Source organism: Chinchilla lanigera, unplaced genomic scaffold, assembly GCF_000276665.1.
Source record: "Chinchilla lanigera isolate Chin_1 unplaced genomic scaffold, ChiLan1.0 scaffold00008, whole genome shotgun sequence".
In the NCBI taxonomy this organism is placed as follows: Eukaryota; Metazoa; Chordata; class Mammalia; order Rodentia; family Chinchillidae; genus Chinchilla; species Chinchilla lanigera.
This window is the reverse complement of record NW_004955409.1, coordinates 11821918-11839954: the sequence shown is the minus strand read 5'-3', so window position 1 is coordinate 11839954 and position 18037 is coordinate 11821918. Positions and strand designations below refer to the sequence as shown.

The window sequence follows — 18037 nt, the reverse complement described above, 5'->3', positions numbered from 1 at the left end:
GAAGCATGCCAGAAAGTGATAAGAGCTACTGAAAAAAATAATAGAGGGAAGTGGTAGCCTCTGAGGAGAATGGCAACCATTATGGTTAGTCAAGGCTCTGTCTAAACGTGACCTCTGAGCAGACACTGGAAGAGGGCCAGTGAGTGAACCACTGGGATCTTTGGCTGGGAAAGACTTTCAGGCTGAGAGAACCCAAATGCAAAGTCCCTAGGGTGGGAAGGTGCCTGGTGTTGACTGAGCAACAGCAACATACACCATGTGGCTGGAGCAGAAGGAGTGAGTGGGAAGCTATGAGGTCCACTGGATGGAAGGAACAGGTTGTGTAGCTTTGGAGAGGCCAATCTGAGGGCAGTCTGAGAGACAGGTGAGGAGCCACCCTGCGATTTGGGGTAGAGGAGCGGAATGGGCTCACTTGTTACAGGCACTCTTCTTGACTAGCTATGGCAGAGGCACCATCAAAGAGACCAGGAAGGTACTTTGAGAACAGGTGTCCCAAAGTTTGCCTAGGTAACCACCTAAAGAGAACAAGCGTTGAGTCCCAGAGAAATGGGCTTGAGCTTGATTGGAAGGGGTTTCCCTGGGAGATACTCCTCCTTGACTACCAGTGGGCGACCACGCAGAAAACTCTGGTTCTTGTCATTCCAGCCTCAGGTCCCGCTCTGGGAGGGTCTAGCCCCAGCCTGCTGGCCCCGTTGCCATGGTGATCGAAGGATTTTTTTTTTTTTTTCCCCCACCCTCCCCTTTCTTCTCTGGTACTAGGCACCCGGACCGGAATCCCTGCCCGCCCCAGCGCCAGATCTGACCCAGCGCAGGCTCATCAGTATTCCACCCGCGGAGTCTCTTGGCGTCCGCCCATCCAGCAGAGACAGACCCACCCTCCCCCTCCCCGGGGCTCTCAGCCGTCCCTGATCTGAAGCTTGCCCGTGGCCTTAGGCACTGCCGGGGCTCTGCCCAGGGACGCAGCCCAGTGCCACCCTCTGGGCAAGGCCAGGGGCTGCAGACCCGCGGCGGAGAGGGGGCGCCCTACGCGCAGCTCACAGGCAGCGCGCCCGGGAAACCCACTCTAAGGCAACCCCGCACCAACTCTCTCGGGGGACATTCAACTTCCCTGCGTGCGGTTAAGCTCCCCAGAGCCTTCTGCAATGCACCAGATCGCGAAGGCCTCGAAGTCACCTTCATTGCGCCCCCGCTTGGATGCGCTGTGAGCAAAAGAAGAGACCGGTTGCGCCAAAGCGGGAGGATCTGAGGCGCAGGGAGTTAGGGGTGGGCTTTCTCGGGACTCACCTTATGCAGTTTCCACATGGCCCCCAGGGCCTTGACTTCGTGGCTGGAGTGTTTGCCCTCCTCCAGGCACTGGTAGCACACGGGCATCTTGCACTGCACGCAGTACATGCTGTGGTTCTCCAGCTCGTGGTCGGTGCAGGTGGAGACCTTGCGCGGGCTCAGTCTCCGGCTCACGCGGCCCTGGGCCGGGGGCACCAAGCGGTGCTTGGCCAGGGGCCCCCGGGGCGGGTGACAGCGCAGGCGACAGGGGTCGCAGTAGAAGACATCGCACTGTTCACACATGACGGTGGCCTCCTTGGGCGCCTTCTCGCACAGCTGGCACTTGAGGGCCGCGGCTTTGCTCTGTTGGTAGCGGTCAATGACCCCTTCCAAGACGCGGTTCTTGGGAAAGCCGCGGAGCCCCCGGTCGTCCAGGATGAGGCTGCGGTGACACTGGGGACAGGTGATACAGGAGTTGCGGGGCACCGGGGCCAGGGCCGGTGACAGGTGGGTGGGCGGTGGCGGCATGGCCGGGGGAAACACGCGGACGCCGTTGGGGGACTTCTGGCACGGGGTGGTGGGGGCGCTGGCGAAGCCCCCGTAGGAGCCGTAGCCGCTGTCCGCCTCGCTGTAGAGGCTCATCTTGTCCAGGTCCAGGTAGTCATAGTCGGAGACCCCAGAGCCCGAGGCCCGACGGCTCTGGGGGGACTCCGACTCCGGGGTCTGCACCAGGATGTTGCGGGCGCACGCCTGACACAGATTGTGGGAGCAGGGCAGGATGATGGGCTCCCGGTAGAAGGAGCCACACACGGGGCATTTCAACTCTTCCTCCATCTCTTCCATGGGGACCTGGCGGGAAGCGAGGCTGCAGCAGCTGCAGCCGCGGACGCCTGGGCTGGTGGGGCGGCGGATGAGCCTCTCGTGTCCAGCACCTTGGCCAGCGGCGGCGGCGGCGGAGGCTTCCCGGGTCCCCCTGGCGCCGACTCCCTGCGACGCGCTCGCTGTGTGAGCTGTGGAGCCAGCGCGCCCAGCGAGGGCCAGGGACCGCCCTCCTGCCCTCCTAGACCCGCCCCACCCGGGAGCCGAGGCTCATTGGATGACGGGCGAGGACGCGGAGTTCTCATTGGCCGCACCTCCTGTCTGTCTCCTCTCATCCGCAGGCCCCCGGGGGTTTGGTGAAGTCTGAGGAGGAGCGGATTCTTCTCTGTCTTGCTCGCTCGCGGCTGCAGGATCTCGGGAGGGGGCCGGCGTGCGGAGGGTAAGGGGGGTGCTGGGGAAGAAGGAATTAGGCGGGATGACTCATCCCTCACCCCGCTTCCTTCCGACCTGCGATGCAGTCACCCAGGAGCAGGGGCTGTGAGAACCTCCTCCCCGCCGCGAGTGGGCTGGCGGAGGGGGCGGGTGCTTCTAGTCAGCCGCGAGCGAGCGTTTGGCTCCACCACGGGGGAGAGCTGCGCAGCGCGGGACGCTGCCGGCCCCCTCCCCGCCGCGCGGCGTCTCCGCCTGGTGCAGCCGGAGCCCCGAGCGCCCCCACCCTGAGCCAGACGGCGCTGGGCGGGAGCCATGGCGAGGGCCTCTCAGCCTCCTTCTGCTGCAGCCGGGCGCCCGCGCCTCCAGAAGCGGGTTAATAATAGCGACTTCCTGGCGTGGCTTGAGATTGAGCGAGGTAACCGATGTAAAGGCTCAGCGTTAGTCGAAATCCATGCCACCTTCATTTCAGGCCCCATGCCCCCCGCAGTCGCTGCCCCCAAAGCTGTGGCCTCACCCCGCGCCTCGCTGAGCTTCCCAAGGCCCGCAGGAACGTGGGTTCCGTGGAGGCAGGGCGAGTTCGCCTCCTCTGGGTGCCTGTCGTTTAGTACCTAGCTCTGAAGGAATCTCTGTATGGCTGCTGCGGAGTCTTAGTGTTTGGCTGCAAACAACATTAATCAATGTCACATGCCCTGAACATCGATCCAGCTCCAGCCTGGGGTTATCTTTCTGTTTCCTCTTGTGCGGGGTGTGTGGTGACGGTGGATGAAGCGCGTATTCCAGTAAGAGCCCTTACACATTAAGTAACTTCATCTCTTCTCCCCAGACATCGCTGGAGATGACACTGTCTGCAAAACCGTTGATATGGTGATAGAAAAGAAAAGAAAAATCATTGAATCAAGTGGCATGCTAAAGTAGTAACTTATTTGAAATAGTACATGGCTGACTTTTGCTGAGTGATTCATGCAGGCAGTGATAAAAATTATTTCCAAATCCTACGTAAATTTTCCAAACTACCAGCTCCCAGAAAGGTAATTTGATTATTTGCAGAAACATTTGTAGTTTAGAATTACTGTGTTGCCTAGAAAAAGAAAAGGACTTTCTGCAGTCTTATCCTTGGAGAAACAGAGCAATAAACAAAATGATCTTTCCAACACCTTTTTTAGTTGCAATGAAAATAGTAGTTGGTCACCTTGTAGGGGAAAAAAATACCTCATTCTTACGTAAAGCCATGTTAATCATAAATGCTTCCCAGTTTACTTTTAACCTGGCTGATCACTAGTTGAGACCAGAACACCCAAAGGTGTATGTCGTCTGTTTACAGACATAGACTTTTTTCAAACATAGTTGGGATGTTACCTGTACTTTGCAGGACACATCTAATTATGGGTCCCAAGAGAATTTGCTTGTACCAAGTAGTTAATTACTGAGAAACTGTTAGGAAGAAATGTCACTACCATTATAAGTTACCATCTTTTCATGATTTTTGTATGGATTTGGCTGAAAATCACAGTGACTCTGGACAGTGTATACTATTTATGCTAAGAGGCCTATTTCTCAGCAGAAAACTTACACTTAGTTCAAAGGAAAGGACGATCTCAAGGAAAAGCAGGTGGTGTAATAAAGTGTTGGGTACACAGACCTCCATATAATACAGATTAAATACAGTATAGGTTCTGACAGCACACAGTCAGTACACAGAAGTCTGAACTATTATGAAGTGTCTTGAGGTGATTTGTTAGATCTGTTTGGCCAGGGTTAGCTAAATTGTTCATCCCTAGGAGAGCTCTTAGAATGAATGTTATTTATTGAGAATTCACCCTCTTCCAGGCAGCAGGTTTATTTATTTATATGCATTACTTGGTCCAATCCCTGTAATAAGAATTATCATCATTTTGCAGGTTAATAACTTGAGGATAAGAAAAGACACTGAGTAAGTATTCAAGGTCTAATACTGGTGAGACTAGGATTTGAGTTCAGGCACGTGAAAGTTTGTTCCTTTGTTCATTCATTCATCGAGTGAATGTAGACTTCTACTCTGTCAGTTTCTCTGTGTGACAAACACCCCAAATGGTCATTGTTAACCTCTGTGCTATTCTGCTTTATAGTCCCTGAGACATTATTATTTTTCCTACATTTATTTCTCTAAAATATTTCAGTAGGCATTTGAAGAGTTTCCTGTTATGGTGCACAACCAGGTTATGGTGTCTGTACTTTAAAGTCCCCAATGAGGAGAATGAATATCTGAATGTAATCGATGATATAGAATACTATCCCATTGGGGAAATATCTCCTTTTATCCAGGTTGTGATCAGTCTGTGTACTGAAGCATGAGGATGCTTAACCTTGTAATTTCATCATTCTTCCTGTGATTACAGATGTTCTCATTTGAGTAAAATGCCTGATTATCCTCTGAAACTTACTATTCACCTAAATGGTGTTTTTCCAGCAGTAAGTTGAGCAAATTTAAAATACACTACTGACCTTTCCATTTAAAAAAAAATGTTTTCCAGTGAAACATGGAAGACATCTTTCCATCTTTCACTGTTATTGACATAACAGTCTCTGAACCTGAAGAATAAACACAAAGGATTCTTGTTCTTATTCTCTCTCTACATTGTCTTCTAATACCATTTCTTCTTTCTTGTAGGGGGTAAAGTCAATGCAAAGAGTTGATCAAAGGCTCTGACATTTTAAGAATCTCTGACCCCCTCCCACAAATACTTTTTACCTGCTTAGTGATTAAAGGTGTTACTGAATGTGGTTTATAAAAATTGAATCATTTGAAAAACGTTAGGTGTAGTGTTTCTGTTTTTAAAAGAAATTATGAAGAAACTTCTTTTTATGGCATAATTTAGCCCATTAATTTAGGTTATATTTTAAATAGTCTATATTATATTTTAAATAGTCTATATTTTAAATAGTCTATATTATCTTTTAATAACACATTTTTATATTCTTTGATATTTTATTTAGTTTGGTATTGGTAATTGAACCCAGGGCATTTGCTCTGGGCTACATCCCTAATCTTTTAAAAATTTTTTTGTTTGAAACACAGTCTCCCTAAGTTCCTGGTATTTTAAATCAAGTGATTATTTCTACTGGAAGATGACCTTATATAAATTCTGCAGTATTTCTGAGAAATATATTACTAATGCTTTGCAAAAGGTAGAGAACCTGAAAAAATGGAGTTTTAATGAATCCTATACTAAGCGAGTTGGAGAATATATCCAAGATACCAAATCTATGAATACTAGGAATTCTGGAATATGAAAAAAATATAGCTAGAGAAAAAACTACAGTTGAGAAAATAATTTCTGTGAACAAAAGAAAGATAAGAGGTGAAAGACTAAAGAGATCTTAGAGCTATAGATGACACTGATGAAAAATGACCCAAGCAAATACAGATCAGTGTGAAGAAAAAAAAAATCATACCATCTCCTAGGCAGAAAAGAAATCCCCACAACTTAATTATAAAGAAAAAAGAATGAAATTGGCATTGGACTTCTTTATGCTGTGTTGAAAGTGAAAGAATGTGAAGTAAATTCTACAGTCTACTAAATGTAGAAGTCACCCTATCTTAGTTCATTTTGTGCTGCTATATCAGAATAACATTGACTGGGTAATTTATAATGAGCAGAAATATATTCTCACAGTTCTGAGGGCTAGGCGGTCGAGATCAAGGTACCAGAATCTGGTGCAAGCTTCTTTCTTTGTCATCCCACCATGAAAGGCAAAGAGAAAGCAAGAGAGATGCTAAGAGTTTGCCAAACTTGACCTTTATAAGGAACCCATTTTTACTATAATGGGATTATTTCACTCATGAAGGTAGTGCCTCCATGATCCAAAAATGTCCTAAAATTTCTCCATCCATACATCTTTGTATTAGGGGTCAAGTTTCCCAACACATAAACTCTGAGGGACACATTCATACCATAGCACATCCTATGCATTTTCTAGACAGTCAAGAGGTCCATGTCTGGCAAGAAAGACATTTGCAAGAACTCGGAGAACATAAGAATTACTTAATCCAGCATACCTCATAGAAGTAGAGAAAATATTCCTAAAATTCATCTGGAACCAGAAGAGACCTAGAATAGCAAAGGCAATCCTGAGCAACAAAGACAGGAGGCATCACAATCACTGACATGAAATTATAGTACAAAGCTACTGTGATAATATCAACATGGTACTGGCAAAAAAATAGACATGAAGACCGGTGGAACAGATTAGAAGATGCAGACACAATTAGAAACACACTCAGCCACCTTATCTTTTACAAAGGGGCCAAACATGTTCACTGGAAGAAAGACATCCTCTTTAATAAATGGTGCTAGAAAAACTGGCTCTCTACATGCCAAAGACTAAAACTAGACTAAAACTAGACTGATGTCTATCACCATGCACTAAACTAAAGTCAAAATGGATCAAAGATGTAAATGTTAAAGCAGAGACACTAAATCTACTGGAAGAGAAAGTAGGTCAAAATCTTGAAGACACTGGGGTAGGCACAGTCTTTGTGAACAAAACTCAAACTGCATGGGAAACACTTCAAACAATCAACAACTGGGATCTCATCCTATTAAAAAGCGTTTGTACTTCAAAAGAAATCACCAATGGAATGAAAAGACAACCCACAGAGTGTGAAAACGTTTTGGCTAACTGCCTCTCCAACAAAGGACTTATATCTAGAACATATAAAAATTGAAAAAACTCAGACCTCCCAAATTAAAAGACCCAATCCAAAAATGGGCATCTGAGATGAATGTGCATTTCTCAGATGAAAAAACACAAATGGCAAATAAATACCTGAAAAAACATTAAACAACATTGGTCATTCAAGAGATGCAAATTAAAACAATCTCACCCCAGTAAGAATGGCTATCAAGAAATCAACAAACAACAAATGCTGGAAGGGCTGTGGGAAAAAAGAAGCTCTTCTCCAATGTTGGTGGTAATGTAGACTGGTGCAACCACTTTGGAAATCAGTCTGGAGACTCCTCAAAAAATTAGGGTTAGAGGTCCCATTCAACCCAGCCATTCCCCTTCTGGGTATTTTCCCAGAAGAATTAAAAACATACCACACTGACATATGTGCACCCATGTTCATAGCAGCACAATTTGTCATAGCAAAATTTTGGAAACAACCCAAATGCCCATCAACTGAAGAGTGGATAAGGTAAATGTGGTATTTTTATACAATGGAATATTAGCTATAAAGAAAGATAAATTTGAGGCTTTTATAGGTAAATGGATGCAACTAGAGATTATACTCATAAGGGAAATAAATCAGACCTGCATGTGTAAACACCATATTATCTCCCTCATATAAGAACCGGAAAGAGTAAATAAAACTGAAAGCTACAATAGACATTGTGAAAGGGAAAGCAACTGCTTAATAGGAAAGAACAACTGGGATGAGGGAAAGAAGAAAAGAAAGAAAGAAGGAAGGGAAGCACACACACACACACAAGATAGCTAAGACAACTACTAATTTATACTGGTTTATTGAAAGGAACAGTTAATATTTAATTGTTTGATCAATTTTGCATGCCTATATCTGATAATCTGAGCAACTACTTTGAAGATAACAATAAGTAATACAACAACCATTGTTGATTTCCTATCATCTTGTTTTGAAATTCTGTATCATTTTTATAGTTTTTGTGTTGTTTTGTTTTTGTCTTTGTTTTTATTTTGTTTTTGCTCTTTTATCTTTCAAATAAAAAAATTTAAAAAAGGAATTACTTACTGCACATGAGAAAAATGCTCAAGAAAAATTGAAACGGAATAAAAAATGAATCTTGAGAGAGCCTCAGGATGGGTTAGGAGAGAAGGGAGAAGTGAAAGCATCCTAACATATAGAATGCTGGGAGGAAAGATGAAATGGGAAAGGAAAGGTGAGAAACAGTATGTTTCAGTTGGAGACATGATTTTGGTATTGTTTTCTCATCTAATAGTAAATCAGTACACATATTATGAGGCTTGGGAAAGGAAATAAAACTTTTAGTATGATAGAAAGTACAATCTAGCTTGCAAATTAACAAACATTGGGAAAATGCTTTAAGAAACTATGACAACAAAATTCAAACCCTAGAAGAAATGGATACTTCCTAGCAAAATATACAACTAAATTAACCGCTCAAAGTAAAAGATTGAACAAAACCCATAAAAGGGATTTGAAAGATTATTTCAGACTTATCATTTAAAAGGATAGAACTGTTAACAGATGAATTCTAGTTAACTTTTAAAGAATATTTAATTTTAGAGCTGGGAATTGTAGCTTGATGGTAAAGTGTGTGTCTATATAGAGCCAATGTACAAAGTCCTAGATTGGATCCCCAGGGACTAGTAAGAAATATAATATTAATGCTACTGAAATAATTAAATTAAAGAAAAATAATGTTCCACAGTCTGCTTATAATGCCATCATAACTTCACTAATAAAACCTGATTTTATAACTGGTAAAGAACCTTATAAATAAACCCAAACCACTAGGTTCAAGGGTGTTAAATTGGATACCAGCAAACAGGTGTTAGTATTGTATTAAGATTCATAATCCACGACCAAGTGGGGATTTTCCCAGAATAACAAGTATGGTTGAGGATCAGGAAAACCATCACAATTTATTATCTGAAAAACTGAAGATGTGCCAAGCTTTCTACAAGATGACAGTTTCCAGACTTTAGTACGCAGAAGAGGAACCCAAACAAAGTCCACCAGTATTTGTGACTTGAGATGATAGGGGAGTGGATTTTGGGAAGCCTGGGGAAGGTAGTATTTGTAGGGAGGAAAAAGATAAACAAAGAAAGGATTTCTGATATGTTTATGGGAGTTTGCTCGGGTCCTGGAACACAATGTGTGCATGTGGGGTGAATCCTTTCCAGGTTGGGCAATAGTAACTTCTGAGGAAAGAACAATTACTGGAATTGTAGTACAAGCAATTCTCAGAGCAACACAGGACCGGGAATCATTCATATTCCCTTCAGCCAGAATGAAAAGAACTCATGAAATATATAAAAATCAATTGGTTGTTCTCTCAGTGCTAAGGCAAAATACCCAACACCCAAAGTTAGAAGGAGGCAAGGTTTATTTTAGTTCATAGTTTGCAGATGTTTCAGTCCATAGTTGAATGGCTGCAAGTCAGGGTGGCATGGCAGAGGGACATGAAGAGGAGAAATTTCAGGAGAGGGCAGGCAGGAGGCAGCAAGCAGCTAGCCTTCTGAACTTTTATGCCATCCAGGCTACAAGCCTTTTAGACAGTACCACTCATACCCAGGGTGAGCCTTCCCATTATCCACACCCAGATCTATGCTAAAACAACCAGTGGTCTAATCTAATACCACACACTTTTGCTTCATTTTAACACACCCTAGTTCCAGCCACCTCTGAAAAGCTCTACCTATGAGCACATGAGGCTTTGGGGGGAGGGCACATCTAGATACATTATATGACAGTATCTATTTCTATTAGGTATGCACAATTAGCAATCCATATTTTAAAACATAACACACATAGCATAAAAAAGATGAAACGGAATTAACAAAATATGTTTAAGATCAATACACTGAAAATTATTTTAAAAATCGAGAAAAATTAAATATGACTTTAACACATGGAGAGGTCCATGTTCATAGCTTGGTAGACTCAAGATTGCTAAGGTGCCAGTGTTCCCCAAATTGTTCAATGGAATCCCAATCAAAATTTCAGAAGGCTCTTTTTTTTTTTTAGTGGAAATTGACAAACATTCTAAAATTTACATGAAGATGCAAAGAAGCTATAATAAGCAAAATTATTTTTAAAAAGTTCATAGTTGGAGGGGCTATACTAGTAGATAAGGTATGGCATTCATGCCTCAGAATAAGAATGTACAGTGGTACCTCGGTTCACAAACTTAATTCTTTCCATGATTCTGGCCGCAAACCAAATTAGACAAGAACTAAGTCAAATTTAATGGTTAGGTTCAATGTTGACCTTATGGGGAAATTTGCTTTGGTTTTTGTCCAATTTGGTTTGTGACCAAATCATGGAAAGAATTGTTTGTGAACAGAGGTGACACTAGATTAATGAAACAAAGTAGGATCCAGAAATAGACTCATACACATATGACAACTTAATTTTAAGTAAAAATTCTAAGCAAGCTCTGCAGAAACATTGATCAAAATTAAAATATACCTACCCTTAAACTCAGCAATTCCCTTGCTAGAAGACTATTAGAAAAGGCATCAACATGTGATACCTGTAGAAAGATGCACATATGGTCTCTAAACTAGGAAAAAAATTCCAGATATTGTCATAGTTGAATAAATTTTATTGTATCCATACCATACAATGTGATGAAACCATTTAAAAATGAATTTATAAGTGTTTGCTTTAGCCAGGTACAGTGGCATAGGAATCTAGTTTTAGCTGCTTGGGAAACTGAGGCAGAAAGCTCACTTGAGGCCAGGAGCCCAGAGCCAAACTAGTGTGACTGTATTTCTTAAAGAACTTTTTTAAAGTGAAAAAAGGTATTTCCATCAAATATTGTTGACTGAGAAAAATAAAATATATAAGAATGTACACAAGATAACTTTTATAGGTTTTGGTAGACTGATGATGCCTCCCCTTAAAGTACTATCTATGTTTATATGTTGCATAGAGCTATGTGAACATATAGAAACCTATTAAAGCATACCAACTGTAAACCATGGTTAGTTGGAAAGGTCAGGGGATGATCTACAGGTGGAAGTGAAGAGGAAAGATGGAAGTCATTAGAAACATACCATTTCTACTTCCCTAGCGTATAGGATAGACATCCTACTTATATAAGCTAATGAGTGGCTATGTGTTCTATACGCACATATATACATGTCTATTTTATGATTATTCTAATATAGTGTCAAAAAGATGGAATTACAGTTTAATGTGTGCATTATGATTCTCTTTTGCTAAAGAGCAAAAAACCCACCCCAACCCCTAGGTAGAAACACATTCACTTATATTTATGTGAAAGCACAAGAAAGAGGCTGTCAGGATACCATGTTATTAGCATTGCTTCTGATTGGGGTTGGAGAAGAGCAAAGAGGAAGATGATTATCTTCGTGCATTTTGGGACTAGGTTGTTGCAGTTTTTATAAGCGTGTGTTATGAATTTGTTATAATTTGAAAATATCAGATAAAAAGGAATTTTAAATTAATTTCTGAAGGATTATGAACACCCCTTTGGGATTCACATTCTACTTAGTCATTGTTTCATATTTCATCTCATGTTTCTAATTTTGAAATTCTACTTTCTGAATGATATTAAAGTGTTCATCCAATTTACATCATTTATTCTTTCTTTATTAGAAATAATAACTGTTTTCTTTTTAAGCCTCCCAATACAGCCTTAATACCACATTCCTTCTAATGTTTTCTGAAGCTGTCTTCCTGGTAACTTTCTCTACATTCTATAAGCTTTCAAATATTTTTCCTTTCCTTTAAAACAAAGATAGTTTGCCAGAAGAATAAACTTGTTGACAGAATATTTTTACTGTGAGTGTTCAATAAACGCTGCCCCAGGCTCTTCTGTAATTATTAAGTCTCAGCCTCAAAGTCAGAAGTTATTTACACCATAATTTCTTTGTGATTTAACTGTTACTACTTTTGGTAATGCTAGAAGACACAGTATAGAAATATTTTTCTTAGGATTTTGAAATTGAAAAACAGAGATTGAATAACTTAGTTGCGTGAACGATGTCTTGGTTACTTTTCTCTTGTTGCTGAGACAAAAATACTTGACACCAAAAATTAAGGAAGGAAAGGTTTATTTTGCTCACAGTTTGTTGAGGTTTCAGTCCATATGTACTGGCTCCAAGGCAGAGTGGCACATGGTAGAGGGCAACAGTTCACAGTGGCGGAAAACAGCAAAAGCAACAAGAGCAAAAGCCGGGAGAGGGGGTAGCAAACCTCTTTCTCTTTCTTTTTTATATTGTATACAAGCTACCCTCTCCAGGGCGGGTGTAACAGTCACACCCATAATCCCAGCATTGGACCATGGATCAATCATAAACTCTAGAAGCCTGCATCTATGACTGCATGAGGCTTTGGGGGGACATCCAGACACAAACCATAACAAACGGATTGGGTAAAAATGGCATGAGATTTCCCAGAGGCCAAATTAGCCAATGTAATTATATGGAAGCCAAACTTTCAAGGAATATGTTAGATGTGGTAGACATTACTAGTGCTTAACAATATCTAATTTTTTTTCTTTCATGGGTATATGAGAGACTATGCAACCCAACCCTTTGTTGTTGGGCAAGATCTGAGCAGCTCTTACTCCTAAAAATGTATGCAAAAGTGAGACATTATTTCCTGAAATAGTAAAAATCCCCTACACAATGTTACAGAGAATGTATTGAGACTTTTGAGCCACAAGAGCAAAGCTGCTTGGATAGTTGAACCTCCACATGGAAGACAGTCATCAGAACCATTGAGTCATATAGTGATTAGTCTTAATTGTGTGAACTTGATTCTTGGTTACCTTGGAAACTGTCTAGGGGATTAGCAACACTCCTGCATGTGTCTGGGTGAATCATGGAGGCATGACCTTGGGTATTATACATAGTGCCTACCTGTTCCTCTTTGGTATTGTCCCCCTGCTCTGTTTTCTGGACACCATGAACTGAACATCTTTGTTCTACCACAGCCTCTTGCCATGATATTTTTCCATTGGAGCCACCTGACCATGAACTGAATCCTCTGAAATTATGAGTCATGCTAAACCTCTTCTCCTTTCACAGTGGCAGGAAAGCTGATAATGTAAGTCACTACCTGGAGAACAACAAAGGAGAAATTAACTTTTCTTGTATTAAACCAGAGATTCCAGGGTTGTATATTACTGTAACATACCGTTATGATTTGGATCAAAAATATCCCCTGAGGGGCTTGTGTTTTCAGAGGTAGATGTTTAAGGTAATTAGATCACAGAGGTGCTAACTTCAACAAATTAATCCATTAATGGGTTCATAGTTGAATGGGCTGCTAGGACGTGGGACCTAACTGGAGAAAGTAGGTTATTAGGAGCAGTCCTTTGGGGGATATGTCCTATCTCCAGTTTCTTCCTCACTCCTTGGCTCTGTTATCTCTGCTTCCTAGCTGCCATGAATTAAGCTGATTTCCTCTGCCACATTGTTTCTGCCTTAGAGCCAGCCAACCATGGACTAAAACCTCTGAAATTATGAACCCAAATAACCCTTTTCTTTTTTAAATTATATGTGTCAGGTATTTTTGTTCCAGCAACAGAAATGTGACTAATATACATAGCCTAGCCTAGTCTAGCTTAACTGATACAGTAGTAAAGAGAAGCAAAGGAAGAAGTGGGCAGAGAAAAGCCATGAGTGTGGGTCTGAAAAGTTTGTTAATTTTAGTTCCCATCAGGCTTGGTGTTACTTTGATTTCTCTACTTGCATGCCAAAGAACTTATTGGTATCTTTACAATAAACTTAAATTTAACTTTTGATGAGCTTGTTTTCTCTTTTTCCTTATAATTAAGACAAAATCAAATTATTTAGTCATATCTCAACCACTTACATATTGAGAGCTCCATTGTAGCAGATGCTGTTTGTACCTTGTCCGTTTTTTCTTAACATGTGCTTCTTCATGCTAAGCATTTTTAGTGCGAAAGTCATGTGAGTTTTCTAGGGATATTTTAGTTAAAGGAGCAAACTCAGTTCACACACTGGGAAAGTCAGAACTTCCAAGGAAATAGCAAAAGGATGCTGAATATGTGAAGGGGTTAGTGGATAAGTATCTAGGTTTCTTGTCTCTTGATGAGATAATTTTGAGGTATACTACATATTGTAACTCAGAGTTTTGCACTGGGATGCACAAAAACTGCCCATAGTAGCCTGACAACACCTTTTAAAACTTCATTTCCTTAATGGTGTTCTTTAGGATTAGCTCCAAAGAAAATACTTGCACTTAAATTCATGTCTCAGGATACACTTCTTGGAGAAATCCAAAGCAAGATGAAAATTGTATGGTGAGGGTACAAATGCATGTTGGAACTTAATGTGAATCTCTGAGAATGTGGCGTGAAAGGAACTCTCTTTTATCACTGTTAGAATTGCAAAAATATCCCTTTTATGATATGGTTTGGCAGGTTTTTTTTTTTTTTACAAAGCTAAACAAAATCTTATCTATGATACAGCAGTCATGCTGCTTGGTGTTTACTAAAATTAGTTGAAAATGTATGTCCACATAACAACCTGCACATAAATTGTCTTAGTTTGGAAGCAACCCAAATGTCCATCCACTGAGGACTGGATAAAAAAAATTGTGGTACTTTTATATAATGGAATATTACTCAGCTATAAAGAAAGATAAACTTGAGGCTTTTATAGGTAAATGGTCACAACTAGAGACCATACTCCTAAGTGAAATAAATCAGACCTGCATGTGTAAGCATCGTATTGTCTCACTAGTGTAATACCTGAAAGAGTGAATAAAAACTAGGAGATATGATAGACATTGTGAAATGAAAGGAAAATGCTCAAAAGTAAAGGGTAACTGGGGTGTGGGAAAAGAGAAGGGAAACAGGGGAAATTATGTAAGTATGTATGTACAGGATAGCTAACATAGTTGTATTACTGTCTTCTATTGCTCTACAGAAAGGAACAATTAATGATTACTTGTCTGATCAATCTTGTATGTCTCTGTTTTCCTGAGAAACCACTTTGAAGATATCAATAAGTAATACAACAACCATGGTTAATTTCCTACAACTTTGTCTGTAACTTTGTTTTGTTTGTATTGCTCTTATGCTATTTTGTAAATGGATGTCTGTCTGTTAATATGTTTTCCTTCTTTTATTTTTTAAAATAAAAAAAATCCAATTCTTACCATAGCCTGTTTCTTGATTCAGGAAGTGATGCATATTTTCCTAGCTTTAGAAAAATTGCTTCCTTAAATAAATTAAGCAAAAGATGTTTAGATCTTACAGAATCACCTGTCTATATAATGAAATCACATTAATTCTTATTAAACTAAAATGCCTGGAGAAAAAAATAAAAAAATAAATTGTCTTAGTTTATGTGGGCTACTATCACAAGATACCATGAACTGGATAGCTTATCAATAGCAGGAATTTATTTGTTACAGGTTTGGAAACTAGGAAGTCCAGATCAGTGGGCCAGAAGATCCAGTGTTTGGTGAGGGCTTGCTTTCTTGTCATCAGTTGCACTTTCTGTCTGTGTTCTCATGTGATGAAAGGGATACGTAAGCTCTCTGGGTCTCTCACAAAATGTCATTAATCTCATTTATGAGGGCTTTGGCCTCATGGTTTAATCACTTCCTAAAAGTTCCATCTCCTAGTAACATCACTGTGGCGATTAGAATTTCAACCTGAAAACTTTAGGAGGACACAAATATTTAGATAATAGCATAAATGCTTATAGCTGTTTATTAATAATTGTGAAACTTGATATCCTTCAGTAATTGAATGGATAACCATTTTGTAGTACAATTGATACAAGAGAAATGAACTACCATACCTCAAGAAGACATGAAGGAACTTCCAGTACATATTGCTAAGTGAAGGTAGCCACATTCTTTATTTCAGTGTTACAACACTGTAGATTTACTTTGCTCTTTAATTTTCTAGTTCTTGAGGCATAACATTTTGCGTCTGTTGTTTGAAATTGTTTCTCCTTTTTAATGTAGGATTTTTTCCTCCTATTAACTTCCCTCTTAGTACTGTTTTGCTACATCCAGTAAGTTTTAATGTGTCTTCATTTTCATTTGTCCCAAATTATTTTCTAATTTCTTCTTTATATTATGACACCGAGAGGTAACCAAGAAATGCATCTTATTTTTTAGGTGCAAAACCTAGGACTTAAATCTTGTGACTTCTCTAAGGTTATATAACATAGAACAGAGCCAGGACTTTAAGACAAGATTTCTGACACATGCTTCAGTTATCTTTCTACTACCCTGAGCTAGCAGAAAGGAAAGAATAAGATGATCATTTTTAAATTTTTTCAAAAATATTCATGAGGTAAAGAGCAAGGTGAGCGAATTTGTAAAGACCATGGACTTCATAGAAAGGTCTCAGATAGACTAAATCTTTCAACTTGACTACTTTAAAGAGTCAAAGTACTGACCATGGTTCTGGAATCATATCCATCAGGATTGTGCAGGCCTTGTCCTGTGCAGGTCCTGAGCCCATATGGGGATTAAATTTGCAAGTCTTAAGAATGTCTCAGTGGTTCCTTGGGTCCCTGAAGTTCTGCAGATCTCTCTCTTTAGTGTGCACATTGTATTTCTGAGCAGGGGGAGAAGGAGGGAATGGAGCAGAGGAGGAGAAGGAAAAGGGGAAGAGGAGGAGGAAAAGGAAGAAGAATAGGAAAAGAATCTTTGTGGTCTCCAATGAGAAAAAAATGTTTCTCACTGTTTTTCCCCCAGCCTCCTGAGAATAGGATGGACCTTGGATCCACTTAGTATTTAAAGTGTCCTGTACATGTTCTTACAATAAATGAAAGGGGGGCTGGGGATTTAGCTCAGCGGCAAAGCGCCTGCCTGGCAAGCGCAAGGTCGTGAGTTCGGTTCCCAGTACCGGAGAAAAACCAAAAAACAAAACAAAACAAAAACCAAAAAAACAATAAATGAAAGGTCAGAATTACTTGCTAAGTGACACCACAACAAGATAAAGTAGAGCTAAACTCATTCAAGGAAGGAACATTGCTAAGACATGGCTGTAGACTCACTAGCCATTTTATCATTAATTTTTATTCTTTGCTATACAATTTTCATTCAATTTGTCAACCAGAAAATACATATGTAGACCTTAAAATAAAATCCAAGTTTAATGCAGTAACATGTTAATTTGATAATTTGAGAGAAAAAGACTACTGATATGCTGCCTTATTTTTCACTCACACTTTGACATATTTGATCTCATTTGTTTCTCTCAACCCTGATGAGTATGTGACTTTAGGGAGATGCAGGCCTGGAGAGCTACACAGTGTGCCCGGGCTCATTCCCCGGCCCTGAAGGAGCACTCAAGTCATACACTGGCTTGCCTACATCAACGTAACAAGGGCATGTTTGGTTGTCTCATCTTCTAGAAGCAGTATCCTACTATGTAACATTGTCTCAGCTTCACCAGTATTTACTGGGTAGTTAAGTAGTAAGTCAAGGTGCTAATTTTTTTAAGATGGCTAATATTTACTACTTCATATTTCTTTCCTTAATGTTAGTAATGGACACTGTATTAGAATGCCTTGATGAAGATTTTTTGGATAGTTTCATTTCACTGCTGGTTTTTGAGCCCTAGTTGTTTTCATGTCACTGACCTTCTGGTTTTACTTCTGATGAGAACTGAATGAGCCAGTTCATTTTTCTCCAAAACCTACAATGTAAATTTCCTTCAATTATGCAGTTTCTTTGTTGCTCACTTATGAGATACTTTTACCTTTGCCCTTTTGGAGTTAATGTTTGATCTGAGAGAATAAGACAAAAGCAGTTCACGATCAGAGTATAACACCTGAATTCCAGGAAAAG

At 40.7% G+C, this 18037-nt stretch overlaps 1 protein-coding gene across 6 annotated transcripts in view; it reads right to left on the bottom strand.

Moving 5' to 3' along the window:
- The window catches only part of Trim9 (tripartite motif containing 9), a 109002-nt gene extending 106764 nt beyond the window's left edge, over nucleotides 1–2238 (bottom strand). For 5 of the 6 annotated variants that reach the window (XM_005376798.2, XM_005376797.2, XM_013510331.1 and 2 more), the window contains exon 1: nucleotides 1285–2217. In XM_005376798.2, coding sequence (XP_005376855.1) covers nucleotides 1285–2106 — 822 coding nt within the window. In that variant the 5' untranslated portion in view covers nucleotides 2107–2217. Of the gene's footprint in view, nucleotides 1–1284 lie in introns of all 6 variants that reach the window. The other variant, XM_005376796.2, reaches the window with a different exon arrangement.
- Between the last annotated feature and the right edge of the window lie 15799 nt (nucleotides 2239–18037).